The sequence below is a fragment of the Nicotiana tabacum genome, chromosome 17, assembly GCF_000715075.1.
Source record: "Nicotiana tabacum cultivar K326 chromosome 17, ASM71507v2, whole genome shotgun sequence".
Taxonomy (NCBI): Eukaryota; Viridiplantae; Streptophyta; class Magnoliopsida; order Solanales; family Solanaceae; genus Nicotiana; species Nicotiana tabacum.
Genome location: NC_134096.1, coordinates 50,058,886 through 50,076,690, shown reverse-complemented (window position 1 = coordinate 50,076,690; position 17,805 = coordinate 50,058,886). Strand labels below are relative to the sequence as shown.

At 32.8% G+C, this 17,805-nt stretch overlaps 1 protein-coding gene across 1 annotated transcript; it reads left to right on the top strand.

Annotated features, from left to right (window-relative positions):
- The first annotated feature begins 12,382 nt into the window (after nt 1–12,382).
- On the top strand, nt 12,383–15,805 carry LOC107824245 (BURP domain-containing protein 6-like). Its single transcript, XM_016650993.2, has 3 exons — nt 12,383–12,520; nt 12,930–13,050; nt 14,711–15,805. The coding sequence occupies exons 1-3, from the start codon at nt 12,482–12,484 to the stop codon at nt 15,541–15,543; spliced, it is 993 nt and encodes a 330-aa protein (XP_016506479.2). The 5' UTR covers nt 12,383–12,481; the 3' UTR covers nt 15,544–15,805.
- Nucleotides 15,806–17,805: the final 2,000 nt, after the last annotated feature.

The window sequence follows — 17,805 nt, the reverse complement described above, 5'->3', positions numbered from 1 at the left end:
ATGGTTTCCTACAAAGCTTACTTCTAGCAATCTCTTGTATTTTTTCTAACATTCCTTTAGTCATAACCTTTGCTTTGATACCACGTTGTCACGTCCTTAGACTTGAACTAAGCGCACGTGCGGCACTTGACAACTTGCTTACGATCTTACACAACTCGGTCACGATCTTGTTGTGCCAAGTCAGCCTAAAATACTACACTCAAGATCGCTAAGGGTATGTTAGATAAGAAAGACAAGAGTAATTTGCCAAAGGAAGCATTTTATTATAGAGAACTTGATTATTTTTCTTGATAAATGACAAATGAATAACCCCCTCTATATACTAGTTTCATAGGGGCTAATGAGTAAATAATAATTATACACAAGACCCTTATTATTTAGAAGTAAGTCCCTTCTCTAGAATATTCTACATAGATAGAATCTTCTAAGGACTTTCCTAGCAATTTCATAGGGTTCTAAGGTCTTCCATGAGAAATCTCCATATTTCTCTAGAACCTTCCCACATGTGCTAGTCTATTTCATATGTAAGCTTCCACATGAAATTAATATATACCAAATGACACCTATGTGGCATGATGATGTGGAGGGTCATGACATTAGACTTGCTTTTTCTATTGCTATACATTCACTCCTATAATGTCCAGTGTTACCATACATAATACAAATCTTATTCTCATGAAGTGTTAGGTACTTATTTTTTAGATCCCATCTAGGTGTATAATTCCCAAATCCAAATCCCTTTCTATTGATATTATGGTGTTCTTATAGCCATGAAAGTGAATCGGAGGACCTGTTCCATTTACATGTTCTATCAAGCTCATGTTTAATCTTTGTCAAGTCTTCTTTCAAAACTTTTACCTTTTCTTCCTATTTGTATGGCTCATCTTTAACGTTAAGTCATTCTCTAGTTTGAGTTGTTCATCACTGGCCATTCCTTTACTTATTCCTTACTTTAACTTCAGATTTTCAGATCTAAGTTCTAAAACAGTTATATCAAGTGCATGAACCTGGTTCTTCAAAAAAGTATTTTTTCTTTTCAGTTTTACAAGCTTTCATTTCCAGGTTTTTGATTTTGCTTTTAAGAAGTTACACTATTTTAACAGTTGTTCTTTTTCAGAACTTATATTCTTAGATTCATCAATTAAAGTTAGCAACAGTTCTGATAGTCTCTCTTTATAAAGGAACTTAATTTTATTCTTTAGGTCCAGAAAACTTATCTCAGATTCTTCATCGGGTTCATCTTTAGATTCTCGAATTGCTATAAGAGCTCGTTCAGCATCATCATCGATGTCCTCATCTGAACTATATTCCCAAACAATAATTATTACTTTGGATGGCCCTTTGTTGTAATCCTTCTTATTATGAACATGTTCCTTCTTTTGGATCTCTCCTTTTTCCACTCAACTTCCCACATACAGTTCTTGATCATGTGGTTCTTTTTACTACATTTGAAGTATCCATTAGTCATCTGCAAGTGATCTCCTCTCCTCTCCTTCCACAAAGAATAGTAGTGATCATTGGATAGTGGTGGCCTAGTGGTGGATTGCTCTTTACAGTTTTCAGGTAGTGCACTCATTTTGATCTTCTTCCTAAGGTGTTAGCCTCTTAAAGGATAACCTACTTTGATACCAATTGATATTTTATACTTCAATACTGCACAAGAGGGGGGGGATTTGTGTAGTGCCCAAATTTCGAGTGTATTGGATTATCGAAGCACCTGGTTCTTCTATGTATTCCTTACACTACTATTGCGAAATAAATGAATGCAGAAAGTAAATAACATAATATTTTTACGTAAAAAATACCCGGCTCAAAAGGTGAAAGAACCACGACCTACTACCCAGTAGGATTTTTCTTAAACACTTCACTACAACTCTGAGCCAAACAATAATATTTACAAACTCTTGCAAACCTAAGGATTAACTCTATCCCTTGTAGCAACATGCCATAGGCTGTTGCGACTACTTCAAGTTAACTCTAACCTGAATGATACAACTGAAGTACCTAGCACAATTTGTTTCTAAGAAAGTTGAAAGGTACAACTCAAAATGCCTACTACACTTTGAACTAGCAGTGGAGAAAGACGCATAAAATATTTTATGGAACTAGTTATTCAATCTGGTTCGTGTAGATTCAGGTTCGCACTCTTGAATCTCACAGGAATTGCTCACAAAATGCCTTGTTATTTTGCTCTCAATTCTTGCTTTACTTCAGTATGTGTGTGTTACCTGTAAAAAGAATAAACTGATATTTATAGAGTTAGTAAAATAAGGATTAACTAAAGGTCTAATACTTTACTCTTCTTTGGTAGAAGAGTTTTAGTTAACTTCAACTTCTAACTATTTCCTTACCTTGGATAGAGTTCTCTTCAAGTAAGGAGTCATGCTCCTTGTCAAATATGCAATATTTTCATTCAGGGATTATCAGAAATAACCACTTATACTTATCCCTTTCACGTGCATGTCTTTTGCTTGATTCTGACCGTCACCCGTGTAGAGTGTTCATAGACCTGATTCATGTATGCGTTCATTTGTCAATCATCAAAACCTATGCCACTTAGGTCAACAGCAACCTAACACAAAAACTACAGACAAACTCCGTTGCAGAAATATCCGTTGTTTGCTAGACGATTTGTTTGCTATTTGCAGAAATATCCATTGAATTAATATTTACAAGAACAAATCTAATTTTTGAAGTTTAGACAAAATTTTACTCAATTTCCTACTGAGATCAAAGTTGGAGTACTCTGATTCTCGAATCTAATATTATAGAATATAAAGCTTGCCTGTTATCCATAAAAAATACTTAGCAAATAAATCATCTAGCAAGAACCACGGTATCTTCAGCTTCAGCGTTGAGCCCGCTTTCTTTATTGCTTATCATCGAGATCTGCTTATGATCTTAAGATATTAATTCCACTGTTGTTGAGTGGAAGGGGGGAAATAAAAAAATCACATGAAAACATTATTATCTGTACACCAAAACTGTTAGTCATGAGTATTATGTTTTGTAGCATTAAAAAACAACAAAGGAATCCACCCTTAGGATCAACTGCGGCTTTTGAAACTCGGGATAACTTATCCTATCATCTGCCCTTCTCCACTTAAATACTAGATTTAGTTTACATGTTATTGTTAAATACTACCTCAACCTTTACCACTTGAATTAAGCCCTATGGGCAAAAGGATATAATTTTTAAAGTCTAGTTTTTTATTTTAATTTTTTGGTAAAATGAATTTTTTTATTTATTATTAAATAATTATATTACACAATGTAAATATCCCATTGGAATCTTCATTCCTAGTAGAGACAGAAAAAGAGAGTCCAGTTTCTTCTACTCATCAAAATACTTAATAAAAGGACAAAAGGCAAAGCTTTATTAGAAGGTAACAAAATGTACCAACAAAGAAGTTACATTGTTCAATATTTTTGGTCAGATACTCGGAGTACTGAGAGAAAAGCGACTTAATGTTTTTAACGAGGCTTCTAAAAAATGTGTATTACTAAATATGTGTATTCTTTTTTCTTCACTAGAATTTTTTCTATTGGGTTTTTTCTAGTAAGGTTTTAACGAGGCACATTATCTTTTAATGAACATCCAAGGGGGAGTGTTATGAAAATATTATATTGTGGATGTCCATTCATTACTCCGCTATAGACAAAATCTTCTTCCTGAAGAAGATTATCTATTTAGTACTCTGTTGAAATTTATCTACAAGCACCTGATGCAGGCAGGTTGCAAGCAACTCAATAAAATAATTTGCAGCAGCTTCTTATTAAACATGCAGGTTGCAAGCAGCTCATGCAGACAGCTTACAAGCAGCTAAAGAAAAGCCTTGCAGCTGCTTCCTGAAAATTCTCGCAGCTGCTTCCTGAAAAGCCTCGCAGCTGCTTCCTTTATTCTATAAATAGAGGAATTTTCAGTTCATTATGAACATAAGTTTGAAAGTTGAATAATATATTAGTTTCTCTCTATACTTGTCTTCGATTTATTTACTTTACAGTCTTTATTTATAACACGTTAGAAATGCGTATTACTAAATATGTGTACTCTTTTTCCTTCACTAGATTTTTTTCCACTGGATTTTTTCTAGTAAGGTTTTAACGAGCCACATTATCTTTTAATGAACATCCAAGGGGGAGTGTTATGAAAATATTATATTGTGGATGTCCATTCATTACTCCGCTATACATAATCTTTCTGAAGAAGATTATCCATTTAGTATTGTTGAAATTTATCTACAAGCAGCTGATACATGCAGGTTGCAAGCAATCCAATGAAATGATTTGCAGCAGCTTCTTATTAAACAGGCAGGTTGCAAGCAGCTAATGCAGACAACTTACAAGCAGCTCATGCAGGCAGGTTGCAAGCAACTCAATGAAATGATTTGCAGCAACTTTTTATTAAACAGGCAGGTTGCAAGTAGCTCATGCAGATAGCTTACAAGCAGCTAAAGAAAAGCCTTGCAGCTGCTTCCTAAAAAGCCTCGCAACTGCTTCTTTTCTTCTATAAATGGAGGAGTTTTCAGTTCACTATGAACATAACTTTAAAAGTTGAATAAAATATCAATCTCCCTCTATACTTGTCTTCAATTTATTTCTTTTATAGTCTTTATTTTATAACACGTTATCAAATAAAACTATAAAAGAAATAAACTGAAGACAAATATAGAGGGAGATTGATATTTTATTCAACTTTTAAATTTATGTTCATAATGAACTGAAAACTCCTCTATTTATAGAAGAAAGGAAGCAGCTAAAGACTATAAAAGAAATAAACTGAAGACAAGTATAGAGGGAGATTGATATTTTATTCAACTTTCAAAATTATGTTTATAATGAACTGAAAACTCCTATATATAGAAGAAAGGAAGCAGCTGTGAGTCTTTTCTTTAGCTGTTTGTAAGCTGTCTGCATGAGCTGCTTGCAACCTGCCTGTTTAATAAGAAGTTGTTGCAAATCATTTCATTGATTTGCTTGCAACCTGCCTGCATGAGCTGCTTGTAAGCTGTCTGCATGAGCTGCTTGCAACCTGCTTGTTTAATAAGAAGCTACTGCAAATCATTTTATTGAGTTGCATGCAACCTGCCTGCATCAGTTGCTTGTAGATAAATTTCAACAGAGTACTAAATAGATAATCTTCTTCAGGAAGAAGATTTTGTCTATAGCGGAGTAATGAATGGACATCCACAATATAATATTTTCATAACACTCCCCCTTGGATGTTCATTAAAAGATAATGTGCCTCATTAAAACCTTACTAGGAAAAACCCAGTGAAAAAAATCCTAGTGAAGCAAAAAGAGTACACATATTTAGTAATACGCATTTCTAGCTGCCTCATTAAAAACCTTACAAGAAAAACCCCATGGAAAAACCTTAGTAAGGAAAAAAGAGTACAACGTGTATTTCACTCCCCTTGATAAAAATCTTGTTTCAATATTTGAGCCTTCGCATTCCAATCTTATATACCATCTTCTCAAAAGTTGAAGTTGGCAAAGACTTAGTGAACAAATCTGCCGGATTGTCACTTGAATGGATTTGTTGCACATCAATGTTACCATTTTTCTGAAGATCTTGTGTGTAGAATAATTTTGGTGAAATGTGCTTCGTTCTATCTCCTTTTATAAATCCTCCATTTCATTGGGCTATGCATGCAACATTGTCTTCGTATAAAATTGTGCATCTTTTATCACATTCCAAATCATATTTTTCTCGAATGAAATGAATCACTGATCTCAATCATACGCATTCCCTACTTGCTTCATGAATAGCTATTATCTCAGCATGATTTGAAGAAATAACAACAATAGATTACTTTGTGGAGCGCCATGATATGATAGTACCTCCATATGTAAATACGTACCCGATTTGAGATCGAGCTTTATGGAGATCAGATAAATAACCTGCACCTGCATAACCAACAAGATCTGCACTACCTTTGTTAGCATAAAACAAACCCATATCAAGAGCTCCCTTTAAATATCGCAATATATTCTTAATTTCATTCCAATATCTCCGTGTAGGAGAAGAGGTATATCTTGCTAATAAATTAACATAAAATACTATGCCAGGTCTTGTAGCATTAGCAAGATACATTAGTGCACCAATTGCACTGAGATAGGGTGTTTCGGGACCAAGGAGTTCCTCATCCTCTTTTGGAGGTCGGAATGGGTCCTTATTCACTTCAAGTGATCGAACAACCATTGGTGTACTCAATAGGTGCACTTTGTCCATGTAAAAGCGTTTTAAGACCCTTTCTGTATAGGCAGATTGATGTATAAAGATCCCGTCTGCTAAATGTTCAATTTGCAGTCCAAGACAAAGTTTTGTCTTTTCAAGATCTTTCATCTCAAATACTTTCTTAAGATATTCAATTGCCTTTTGGAGCTATTCGAAAGTTCCAACAAGATTTATGTCATCAACATAAATAACAAGTATAACAAATTCTAATGCCATTTTCTTTTTAAAAGTACATGGACAAATAACATCATTTATGTAACCTTCTTTCAACAAATATTCATTAAGGCGATTATAACACATGCTCCCAGATTGCTTTAAACCGCATAAAGATCTTTGTAATCTGATTAAATATATTTCTCGAGATTTTGAATTTGCTTCAGGCATTTTAAATCCTTCAGGGATCTTCATATATAATTAATCAAATGAGTCATATAGGTTATGACTTATATTTAAATGGCATGACATCTTCAGCTGTCTAGACTATAGGTCCGATCCTCACAATTTTTTATAATATTGTGCACTATATTGTATCGAATATATCGTCGACGATCATTTCGTATTAGTTCGCAAGCGACATAACTTGTTTAGATCTCATCACTTTCTTTATTTTCAGGTACCTGGACTTCTTCTGGAATTTCATGAAATGTTATGTCGTGGGCTCTTCCAGAGCTTATTTCCTCCTTATTATGATCATTTTGATCATTTGCTACTATTCTTTTCAAGGATTGTTACCTGTAGAACCGATTAGTCTACCACGCTTCATGCGTACAGTAAACTCTATCCTTCAGGGACTTTAATTTTAATATGAGCATTTGCAGCTGAAATATGATATTAAATTTTGGATCAGCAAATGCTTCTGGCATTTGACTTGAATTATCTTCTAAGCGAGGATCATATTAATGATAATTCGATTCATATAGCATATTTTTCAGCTGTTTTATTCCATCCCCCAAACGTTAGAAAAACTAACTCATATCCCCAATAATCTTTGGGAAACATATCTTTGTGCATTGTGGTAGAGAAATTAATCATATACCGCACATCAAAAGTTATTAGATAGTAAAAGTATTTGGTTTCTGATCCTAAACCAATTGTGAGGGGATGACTTATCATATTTTGTTGGTCTGATGCATACAAGTGTTGTTGTATGCAATTTAGAAAATCTTAGACCAACACATGAGACTTTGTTCTCATAAGCAATAGTTTAGCCATTAATAGAAGGTATTCAATGCTAAACTAGCTTGGATATAAACCAGCATCATCAAGATGAACTATCTTGATTTCATAATCTGAAAATTATGCTCTTAATTGAGAAAGACAATTTCAAATGCCAAACTGCAGGTTGACAATAAACATATATGTAACCATCTTATATATGCATCTATAAGTGGTTCACATGATAGGTGAATGGGCCCATATTCACCTTTTATATATTTCAGAATTCGGGGATTTTAGTACCAACTTTAGCTGGTATAATCAAGTTATTATGAGAAAAGCAACACAAGAGAATTCTTGAAGAATCTTCTAGTTCTTCAGTATATGCTTATCTGAATTCTCAAATAGCTCATTTAAAAATGGCAGATGAAAACTTCAAATTTGTCATGGCATGTGTTATCTCTAAGTAAACTTCTGGTTTACTATGGTATAAATGTTTGCATCAGTAAACTTCTAATTTACTGTGACTACTTTTGTATCAGTAAATTTCTGATTTACTGTGACTGCTTTTGTATTAGTAAACTTCCGGTATACTGTGATACATGATATAGTACAAATTTGAAGAATAAGGTGGGTAACTTCTCACATACACATTTACTCCATATGATTGTGGAAACATGAAGATTGTTAATCTTTCAATCATTTGTAGTCTCAGTATGATAGTCATATGTATTAGTAAACTTCGGTTTATCATAAAATATGTTTTGACCACAATAATGACAAATAAACTCTTCGGGAGCCTTCCATTTATTGTCCACAATCAAATATTATTCAGACACTACTTGTGTCATGTGTCTTCTAGACAAACAGTTAGCTCTACAGGAGCTTTTGTTGTACTACCAAATATTGCTCAGACACTTCTAATGTCATGAGAGAAAATCACAATCAAATAAACAATATAAAGCTAATTCTAAATTTATAAATGACGAAAATTAAGATTTTTAATATTTCTACCACTAACTTTGTGACAAATATCTCATTCAAGGAGAAATATCATTATCATCTGAATATTTTGTATCAATACGGTAACCACATAGTGATTGCATCTTTTAAGGAAAGATACACGAGTTGTTATTTCCTTCGGGAAACTCAATAACTAACCATAATATATTAATATGGTTATAGTAGAAATCATTCTAAAAGAATGTTTTTGCCTTAGAATGATACTTAATAAAATTATTCAAGATATTTTATGTACAACAGGTACGTGCGGCAATGATCTTTATGCCACAAAAATAATATTTATATCATCTATTATTCTACCTCTTCAGGAGGTGAGTTATGGTATTTCTTCATTCACTCCAGGGAATGAAAATGTGCTTCAAAAATAACTTTGAATAGCTCATTATTTTGTTTAAGCACAGAAAGACACTGCTTCAAAATATTTTTCTACTTCAGGAGGAAATTTCAGTTGTGTTACTTCTTCATGAGCAAATTTAAAATACGAAATATTGAGTATATATTCTCTCAATCATATTAACTTTTCTGGAGGTGAATTATAATATATTTACAACAAGAGCGCGTTCATATTTACGACTTTATTAATATTATCACATTCACTTTAGGGAATAGATTAATATTTATCAAAAATCCGCATCCTTCAGGAAATCGAACATAATTATCTGAACGCACATTAATCACATCAAATTATGATTTTTCAACCTCTTTTAAAATATTTACTACTTCATGAGCAAATTGAGGCGTGCATGTAATATAGAGAATATTTCTCTAGCTTATCTCTAATTGTAACCATAGAAAGCCTAAATTATCACTTCTGGTGGTCATAGGCATATACCACTTCTAGTGGTTAACAAAATTTAGCTACAATGAGATATACGAAATATAACCACTTCTGGTGGTTGTATATTTCTTGCAAATTCTGCTGGAGTTTAAGTGGATCTAACAATGTTATCCACTTTGTAATCCTTTATTAAGATAATAAGGATGAAAATAAATACTAAAATAGGTATTGTATACGTAACATATAACCAAGCAAGCGATGATAAAGATATTAAAATATAAGCAAAAGGCGCAAATTAAATTACGCAAGTTTGGCCACTCCATATGTAAGTGATATCTACATCACTACTGCCAAGAAGAAAAACTCACCACCTCAAGGATATAATCTGCCTTATGATACTCGGAATGAACAAGGTCTGACCACGGACATAAGAGTGTCGCCTTACATCGGAGATGAACATTGAAATAGAAATTAAATTCGATGTAAGTGCTCAAAATGGCAGAGTCTCGTGCTGATAACGTGTTATAAAATAAAGACTATAAAAGAAATAAACTGAAGACAAATATAGAGGGAGATTGATATTTTATTCAACTTTCAAACTTATGTTCATAATGAACTGAAAACTCCTTTATTTATAGAAGAAAGGAAGCAGTTGTGAGGCTTTTCTTTAGCTGCTTGTAAGCTGTCTGCATGAGCTGCTTGCAACCTGTCTGTTTAATAAGAAGCTGCTGTAAATCATTTCATTGAGTTGCTTGCAACCTGCTTGCATGAGGTGCTTGTAAGTTGTCTGCATGAGCTGCTTACAACCTGCATGTTTAATAAGAAGCTGCTGCAAATCATTTCGTTGAGTTGCTTGCAACCTGCCTGCATCAGCTACTTGTAGATAAACTTCAACAGAGTACTAAATGGATAATCTTCTTCAGGAAAATTATCTATAGCGGAGTAATGAATTGACATCCACAATATAATATTTTCATAACAGAAAATAGATTTTTTGGCAAATGATGCTAATGAATATTCATACCGTATTATATTGGAAAAACTTGGTGTTCATATTTTCGTGAACTTACCTTAAAATGAATATATATATGATAGTAGATGTCAATAATGGAGATCAAATATGCATAGGATATATATTATGATTGAAGATGCATACGTTTTAAAATACAAGATTAGTGAATGATAAAACTGAGTATATATTAAACTAAAACTCCCAAAAATAAAAACTTTCCCCTCAGATGAAAATTACTGTGAAAAAGTCAATATTTGGGTCTGAAGAAATTAGGATCAATGCAATTTTGATTGATCTCCAACTCCAATGGCCAAGCACATTGTCCGATTGCTGTTTTCTTTGTTATGCTTCTCTTGTTTTTCTTTCTTTTTATTATGAAAGGGGTTACTTGATGTGATATTATTGTATTAGGGGTAGTTTAGACTATTTAATGATAGTTAGTTAGAGATTAAATATTAGTTTGTAAAGTGTTAAATATGGATTGTTTGTACAGTACTTGGACGGTTAATAACAGAATATCACTTTTCTCATTTCCTCCTCCTTTGCTCATCTTTTTCCTTTCTCTCTTCTAGTTAGGGTTTGCTCCATTAGATCCATAGATTTAATATGGTATCAGAGCAGCTAGACAAAGAAATAATATAAGATAGAACTTAAAGTCGAAAACTAGATTTGAGTATAATTTTAAGTGAAATAATCATTTTTCACTTACAAAAAATTAATTTTTTTCCAAATAGGAGTAAAATTTATGTCCAAATGAAATTTTAACTTTCAAATACACACACATATATATATAGAGCATTGATTACGGAATTTCGGGAACCCAGTAACTTTTGCGTAGACCCTGTATTTATATTAAGAAATTTATTAAATATTTATAAATATCTAACTGTGAATCCAGATATTATTGCATATTAATTTAAAATTACGATAGAAACCCATAAGTCTCAAATCCTGAATCCGCCTATATATATATAACACTTCAACTTCAAAATATTCACTCTTTCAGTTTCAACCAAATGCTATCCAAACGGGCAATAGTTTTTGGTAAATTTTGAATACAAACAGAAGTTATCTGCAAATCTTTTAACCCCCACCACACTCCTAAGGATAGTGTTTGCATTTATTATTGGCGTGATTTGAACCTCCAACTTATCGGGATCCCTCGACATCTCCCGTTAAATTGAATTTATTCCGCATGCGACGCCTGACCACAATCAAATTCGTAAGTTGAGGATGAGAATACAGATTGCAATGGGACCTATCCCGAAGACGACGCTGACCAATGACCACAACCAAATTCGTAAGTTGAAAATACATATTATAATTTACAAAGTATTTCATAGTTGATTGATATAATCAATGTCGTTCTAGAGATAGTCCATGCTGCCAGTCGAAGAGAGCTTATGGCAATAATTTTAGCAATTTCAAGTTGCAACTTAGGCGCCGCCACCTTTGACGACTCATTTTCTAACTTGCCAAGTAATATTAGTTGGCTTTGCCTAGTACCATTCACTTTTACTTGTTCATTATATTAAAAATATATTTTTACTTTTAATAGTTTATTTTAACAAATTAAGAGAAAAATAATATTTTTTTCTATTTTACCCTTATCATTAATTATTCATTCCTCGTATCATTTCCTAAAACTTTTTGAAATGTTATCATTATTAAGAGTAAAATGTTAAAATACATACTTCATTTACCTTTTCTTATTGGGAGTGCAAAGTTAAAAGTGGACAACCAAAAATGAACGGATTACTTGATTCGGCTCAATTTATTAATGGTGTTTGACTGTGTACGAAATTTAAAAAAGAAAAAAAAATTTAAAACTTGTGATCTAAAATAGGTTGTAAAATATCTTTATTAAGGGTAAAATAAAAAGTCTAAAACTAAATTATATTTAAATATATAAAAATATCATTTTCTTACTCAAATTAAAAGGAAAACATCATCACATCAATAGAGACAAGAAAAAACATCTATTTTTTGTCAAAGTATCTAATACTAGTAATTGATAGAGGATGGACCTTCCACATTTAATTGTATGTCCAATATCTAGAGGGTTCAACTTAAGAAAAATAATTGATGTCAGCGCTTCATTAATTGCTCTAATTAAAGGAGGAGCAGTAATCTTTGATTACTGTTTTCGGCAAGTGGTAATGTATTATTCTATGCCTATAAATAGAGGAAAGGTTATGTTCTGTGTTCCATCCAAGCCTGCGCTTTCAGTCCTTCAGCTAATTCTACAGTATCTCATAGCAAAAAGTTTCCAATGAAGTTGCAGCTACTCTACTCGCTCACCATTTTTCTGGTGAGTAGCATTTTTGTACAGTTTTTGTCTTATACTTCCAAAATCGCCATAGATTTTAATGGGATCTTTATATAAATAGCAGGCCAGATTTATTATTTATTTTTCTTAGATATATACATAGATTGTATGATTATCCACATATTATACGTGAATATTATATATATGATACATTCGTCGTTTATTTTAATTTTAACGATTGAGTGAACGACTATTAATTAGGTTAGTTCTTCAATTATAGAAGAGCTTTCAAGAAAGTTTATAATTACCGTATGATACTTCAGTCAACTTACTAATATGCTCATTCTCTTGGACAAATCAAGGTATCTGAAAATGGAAAAGCTTCATTATATTCATTGTTTACATGGAAGCTAGATACTAATATCAAAAAATTGTTTCTTGTTGAATGTAGCTTGCTTTTGTAGCATGTGTATGTGTATGTTATGCAGCTATATCTCCGGAGGTTTACTGGAAAGTAAAATTGCCCAACACTCCAATTCCCAAAGTCATCAAAGATTTGCTTCCTCAAGCAGGTTAGTCTTAATTCAAAGGGGTATTTTTTTTTTAAAATGAGTTAAGTTTAGTGAGCACACGTGAACTTGTTCCTTATTTTTACATGTCGAGTGAAAGCACAAAATTTCTATAACTTCCATTATTTGTGTTGTTTGACTTGTCTTCCAAATATGTCTCTATGCATGTTGTGCCTTAAGTATATTTGTATCATTGGGTATTTTTAAACTACTTTAGCTATGGTTAAAAGTTTAATTATCTGGTATATTTGTTTAACTTCTTTGGAATTTTATGTTTAAAGCATAAGAGTTTTACCCCTCTATTATACTTTATTGCACTTTTTATCTCTCTCTATTATATATCCAGCTTTACATAGTTATTCATAGAGTTTATAGAATTAATCCAATTTGAAACAGCCAAACTAACTTAGAGGGTGTTTGGTTAAGCTTATAAGCTGGTCAAACTAGCTTATAAGCTCTTTTTGACTTATCTACGCGTTTGGTAAAATTAAAAGTGCTTAATTATAAGCCAAAATAAGTCATAAGCCATAAGTTGGTCACCCCCAACTTATCAAATTTCAGCTTATAAGTACTTTAGGGTTGACCAAATATTTTACTATTCTATCTCTAATATTATTTCATAATTCCTGAAATATACTTATTAAAATAATATTAATTAATCTCGACCCTCTTCGTAACGCCATTCTTTCACCTTTTTCTCGTCTTTTCTCCAAATTCAGTAACCCTGCGGCCATCATCAAGAAAATATGTTCAAGTTTTGAAGCTTTTCTATGTCAAAAGCAAGTGAGAAAGCTGCACGTTTATAAATCACTCTTCGTCCGTCTTCTTTAATTTAAAAAATTTGCTTGCACTGTTTATTACATACCAAACTTTTGATGCCAACTCGTGATTATATGCTGCGAATATTTATGATTTTGGATGTTTTAATTTAATTACCACACAAGCTTTCATTACATGCATATTTATTTTATACAAATATTTTATGCACTTTTTAAGTATGTTTTATCACAAACTTTAGTCAAAATATTAATTATTACATTAAAGATTATGATTGTTGTTTAACTTATCAGAAAATAATTTATATTTATGAAAAATAATCTTATTTAATTAATTTTTTGTTAAAAGTATAATGAGACATAAATTATTTTATATTTAAATCAATTTTAATTTAAAATCTTGTAGGAATTACGTTCTTATTACGGTAAATAACTTTAAGGGCACTTAAAATGTTTTAACAGAAAAAATATTTATCAGCATTTTTTTCCCAAACACTTCAGCGGCTTATTATCTATTTCAGCATTTTTATCCAAACAGTAACTACTTATTTAAGTGTTTAATACTTATCAGCTACTTTTGATCAGCTAAGCCAAATGGGCTCTTAATGTAATGCCCATGCTAATACTCATATGACATGTCACATGTTAATGTTTTTAGACCTCATTCTAAGAGAAATAATAGTTCTAGTGCATGTCGCTTTGGAAAATTACCATATCGATAGGATCGGAGTAAAATTATCATTGTCATCCAATTAAATTTTTTGGCTAGATGATTGCCCATTTTGTTAGCGATCAAGCTCTTTCTCTTGAACATAATCATTGAAGACACTTAATTTGGTACCTATTATTCAACCAATTGGAGAAAAATGACAGTCGTTATATTGCAGAGAATGAGGTTCACACTAAAGAAAAAGTTTACTATGGTTTACACCAGCATGGAGCCTGGATTTTTCATGATGCTACCGAGGATGAGATACGTGAGATCAAAAAGCAAAGCCCAAACAGGGATGAGCTCCAACATGTAAATGAAGGAAGCAATAATGCCAAGAGTCATTTTCAAGATAATTTGCTTTACAAACCTTACTTCTTAGAAAAGGACTTGGAGAAAGGAAGAGTCATCAACTTTCCCTCTCTCAAAAATAAAAATGAAGCACCCTTTTTGCCTCGCCAATTTGTGGAATCGATTCCCTTCTCGTCGAAAAAACTCCCAGAAATTTTAAACCATTTCTCAATAGATAGTAGCTCAAAGGATGCTAAAACAATAGAAGAAACAGTCAAAGTTTGTGAAGAGCCAGCGATGAAAGGAGAGAGGAGAAAGTGTGCAACTTCTTTGGAATCTATGGTAGATTTCAGCCTATCCATGCTTGGCACAAACAATATTCATGTATTTACAACAGAAGTACAAGGGGAAAATCAAATGTTGCAGAAATACACCATTGAAGAAGTTCAACAGTTAGCTGATGGGGTTAACATGATATGCCACAAACTTAATTATGCATATGCAGTGCACTTTTGTCATGGTGGAGGAATTACCAAGACATTTATGGTATCTATGATTGGTGCTGATGGAGCAAAGGTCAAAGCAGTATCAATATGCCACAAAGATACATCTCTTTGGAACCCAAAAGGATTGCCTTTTGTAGTGCTTAAGGCTAAGCCTGGAACTACCGGTATTTGTCATTTCCTTCAAGATGATCAAATTGTTTTTTCTCCCTTCTAAAGAAGCCTAATAAAGGTTTCAGCCAGTCCTAGATCGTAAATATGTTTAGCGTACTAGGTGCTTACACCAAATTAAGCAATTCAACTTTTAGCGGTTAAAGCTAAAGTGATATACAGTAGATATGTGTATGAAGAATGCATAAGTTTTATACCATCACACGGTTTGTCTTAATGAGTCTGGTTACTGTTTCCTTGGTAGTTGTCTTTTTCTTTCTGTAATGTGTCTTTATTATAATAATAAATGGAAATGATTCTGGCGTCAAGGTATTTTTTGTTTCCCATTCATTGATCAATGGCCTTGTGAAAAGTTTTCGAGCTTTAAAGCTGCAAGCATGTTGCAAAAATTCAACTTTAGAATTCTCAGTTGATTGTTAAAATTTTGAAATGTCTCCATATGCACATGTACTAACTGAGATTCTGCAAATATTAAAATTATGCAACAATTTTAATATTAGGGAATGGATGTTTTGGATGTAGCTAGTTGGAATAGATCGAGCTGTCATATGCAAGCTTATTTGGAATTTGTGTACCAAGAAAGACGCCTTGTGGGTAAAATAGGTTCACTTCTTACTATATAAAAGAGCTGCGAATCTGAGATAATGCACCAAAACAAGCCTCATAGGTAGTAGTGCAAATTCTTTTGAAGTCTAGAAATTATGTAGAACAAGCAGGAATGGGGGAAGTTGAATTTCAAGCAATGACAATGTTCTCTATCGAGAAGATGTATGTCCGGATTAGAAGTGTTTTTCCTAAGGTGTCATAGAGGAAATTAGTGTGTAATAACCTAAGAAGGTCCTAAATAGATATTCATAATGAGCTTAGTAGCACATGTAAAGTTGAATACCAAGGATAGGTTGTTACAATGGGTTTGAGTGTTCCACAAAATTATCCTCTATGTATTATTGAAACCGAAAATATAGCACATCTATTCTTTCAATGTTACTTGTCTGCACATATGTGGAATAAGACTTTACAATGGCAAGGTATAAATAGAATGGCACTGGACTGGCATGATGAGTTGAAGTCAGTGGCGACGCCAGAAAATTCAACAAGGGTGTTCAAACCTTTGCCAGTGGGCTATGTAAGGGTGTTCAAAGTTTATTTTTAATCAATAACAAGTAATATTTTACTTTATACGGAGTATAATTTTCCGGCGAAGGGTGGTCGGAGGAACGTAGCTTCGCCCCTGGTTGAAGTGGGCTGAGGTCTATGCAAAAGGGAGAAAGGCTAAGGCCGAGGTATATAGAATGGCTCTAGCAGCAAGCTTGTACTACATTTGGAGAGAAAGGAATCTCAAAATATTTCAAAACAAGCAATCTGATCCTGAACATATTGTGAAGCAAATCATCCAGGAAATCTGTTGTAAGGGTGTTGTCAAGGCGAGATTGGCTAAAAAAGTTGAACTACTGCATTTTTATCCTTAGAGCTAAGGTAGAAGTTGTAGGAGAGAGTGCAAATGGATACATGGTGCTGGTAGTATGGTTTTAGTTTTTTAAGTTCTTTAAATGTTGGGGCTTTATATCCAAGAATCATATTGTTTTTTTTGTCTCTGTTTCACTGGGTAATAAAAATCTTTTATTTACCAAAAGAAGATTATGCAACAATTTATTTTCATCACGAGCTTAAAATTTATTGTTAATCGAGTATCATTAGAAATAAATACAATGTATCCTTTTGCTCCAAGTTCAACTCTCTCTACTTACTTCTCTGACCTCGTCTCTCACAATTGAGAAGCTCAATCGCGCACCTGCTACCGGTTTCCAACAACATATATACGCAGTTGAGTTATGGATGCACAAAAGTAAAGGAGAAAAATTAAAGGGAGAAAAAATTTGTGATGTATCCACGAGATAAAATAGGGAGTTATTAAAAAGCTAAAGAACAGATAAACATGGATGTGAATTTTATATGGTCGTATATTTAAAATCAATCCCAAGGTTATGCTTTGAGTTCAAATCTGACATGGTCAAATAGTTCAATGATAGACCTTGATTAGCTAATTTCACGTGGAAGTGTTGTTATTTGTACACCAAAAACCAAATAATAAAACTATTTTTAAACGAAAAAGCTTAACAATTGACTCCTTTTTTCACGGGAAGTGAAAACTCTTTTTTTTCGAGTTTGAACCCCAATAGTAAATCTTAATAAAAGGAAAACCTACACAAGAGCTCATGAGCTCTAAGGCTCAAGCGGGCTTCATTCCTGGTAGAAGGATTGCTGATAATGTCATTTTAGCTCATGAACTAGTCAAATCCTACACGAG

Excerpts from the sequence above, each read along its gene's own strand:
- LOC107824245 (XM_016650993.2), top strand. The coding sequence starts at position 12,482 with ATGAAGTTGCAGCTACTCTACTCGCTCACCATTTTTCTG. Across the intron at positions 12,521-12,929 it reads ACTCGCTCACCATTTTTCTG|CTTGCTTTTGTAGCATGTGT; the intron begins GTGAGTAGCATT and ends TGTTGAATGTAG. Across the intron at positions 13,051-14,710 it reads AGATTTGCTTCCTCAAGCAG|AGAATGAGGTTCACACTAAA; the intron begins GTTAGTCTTAAT and ends GTTATATTGCAG.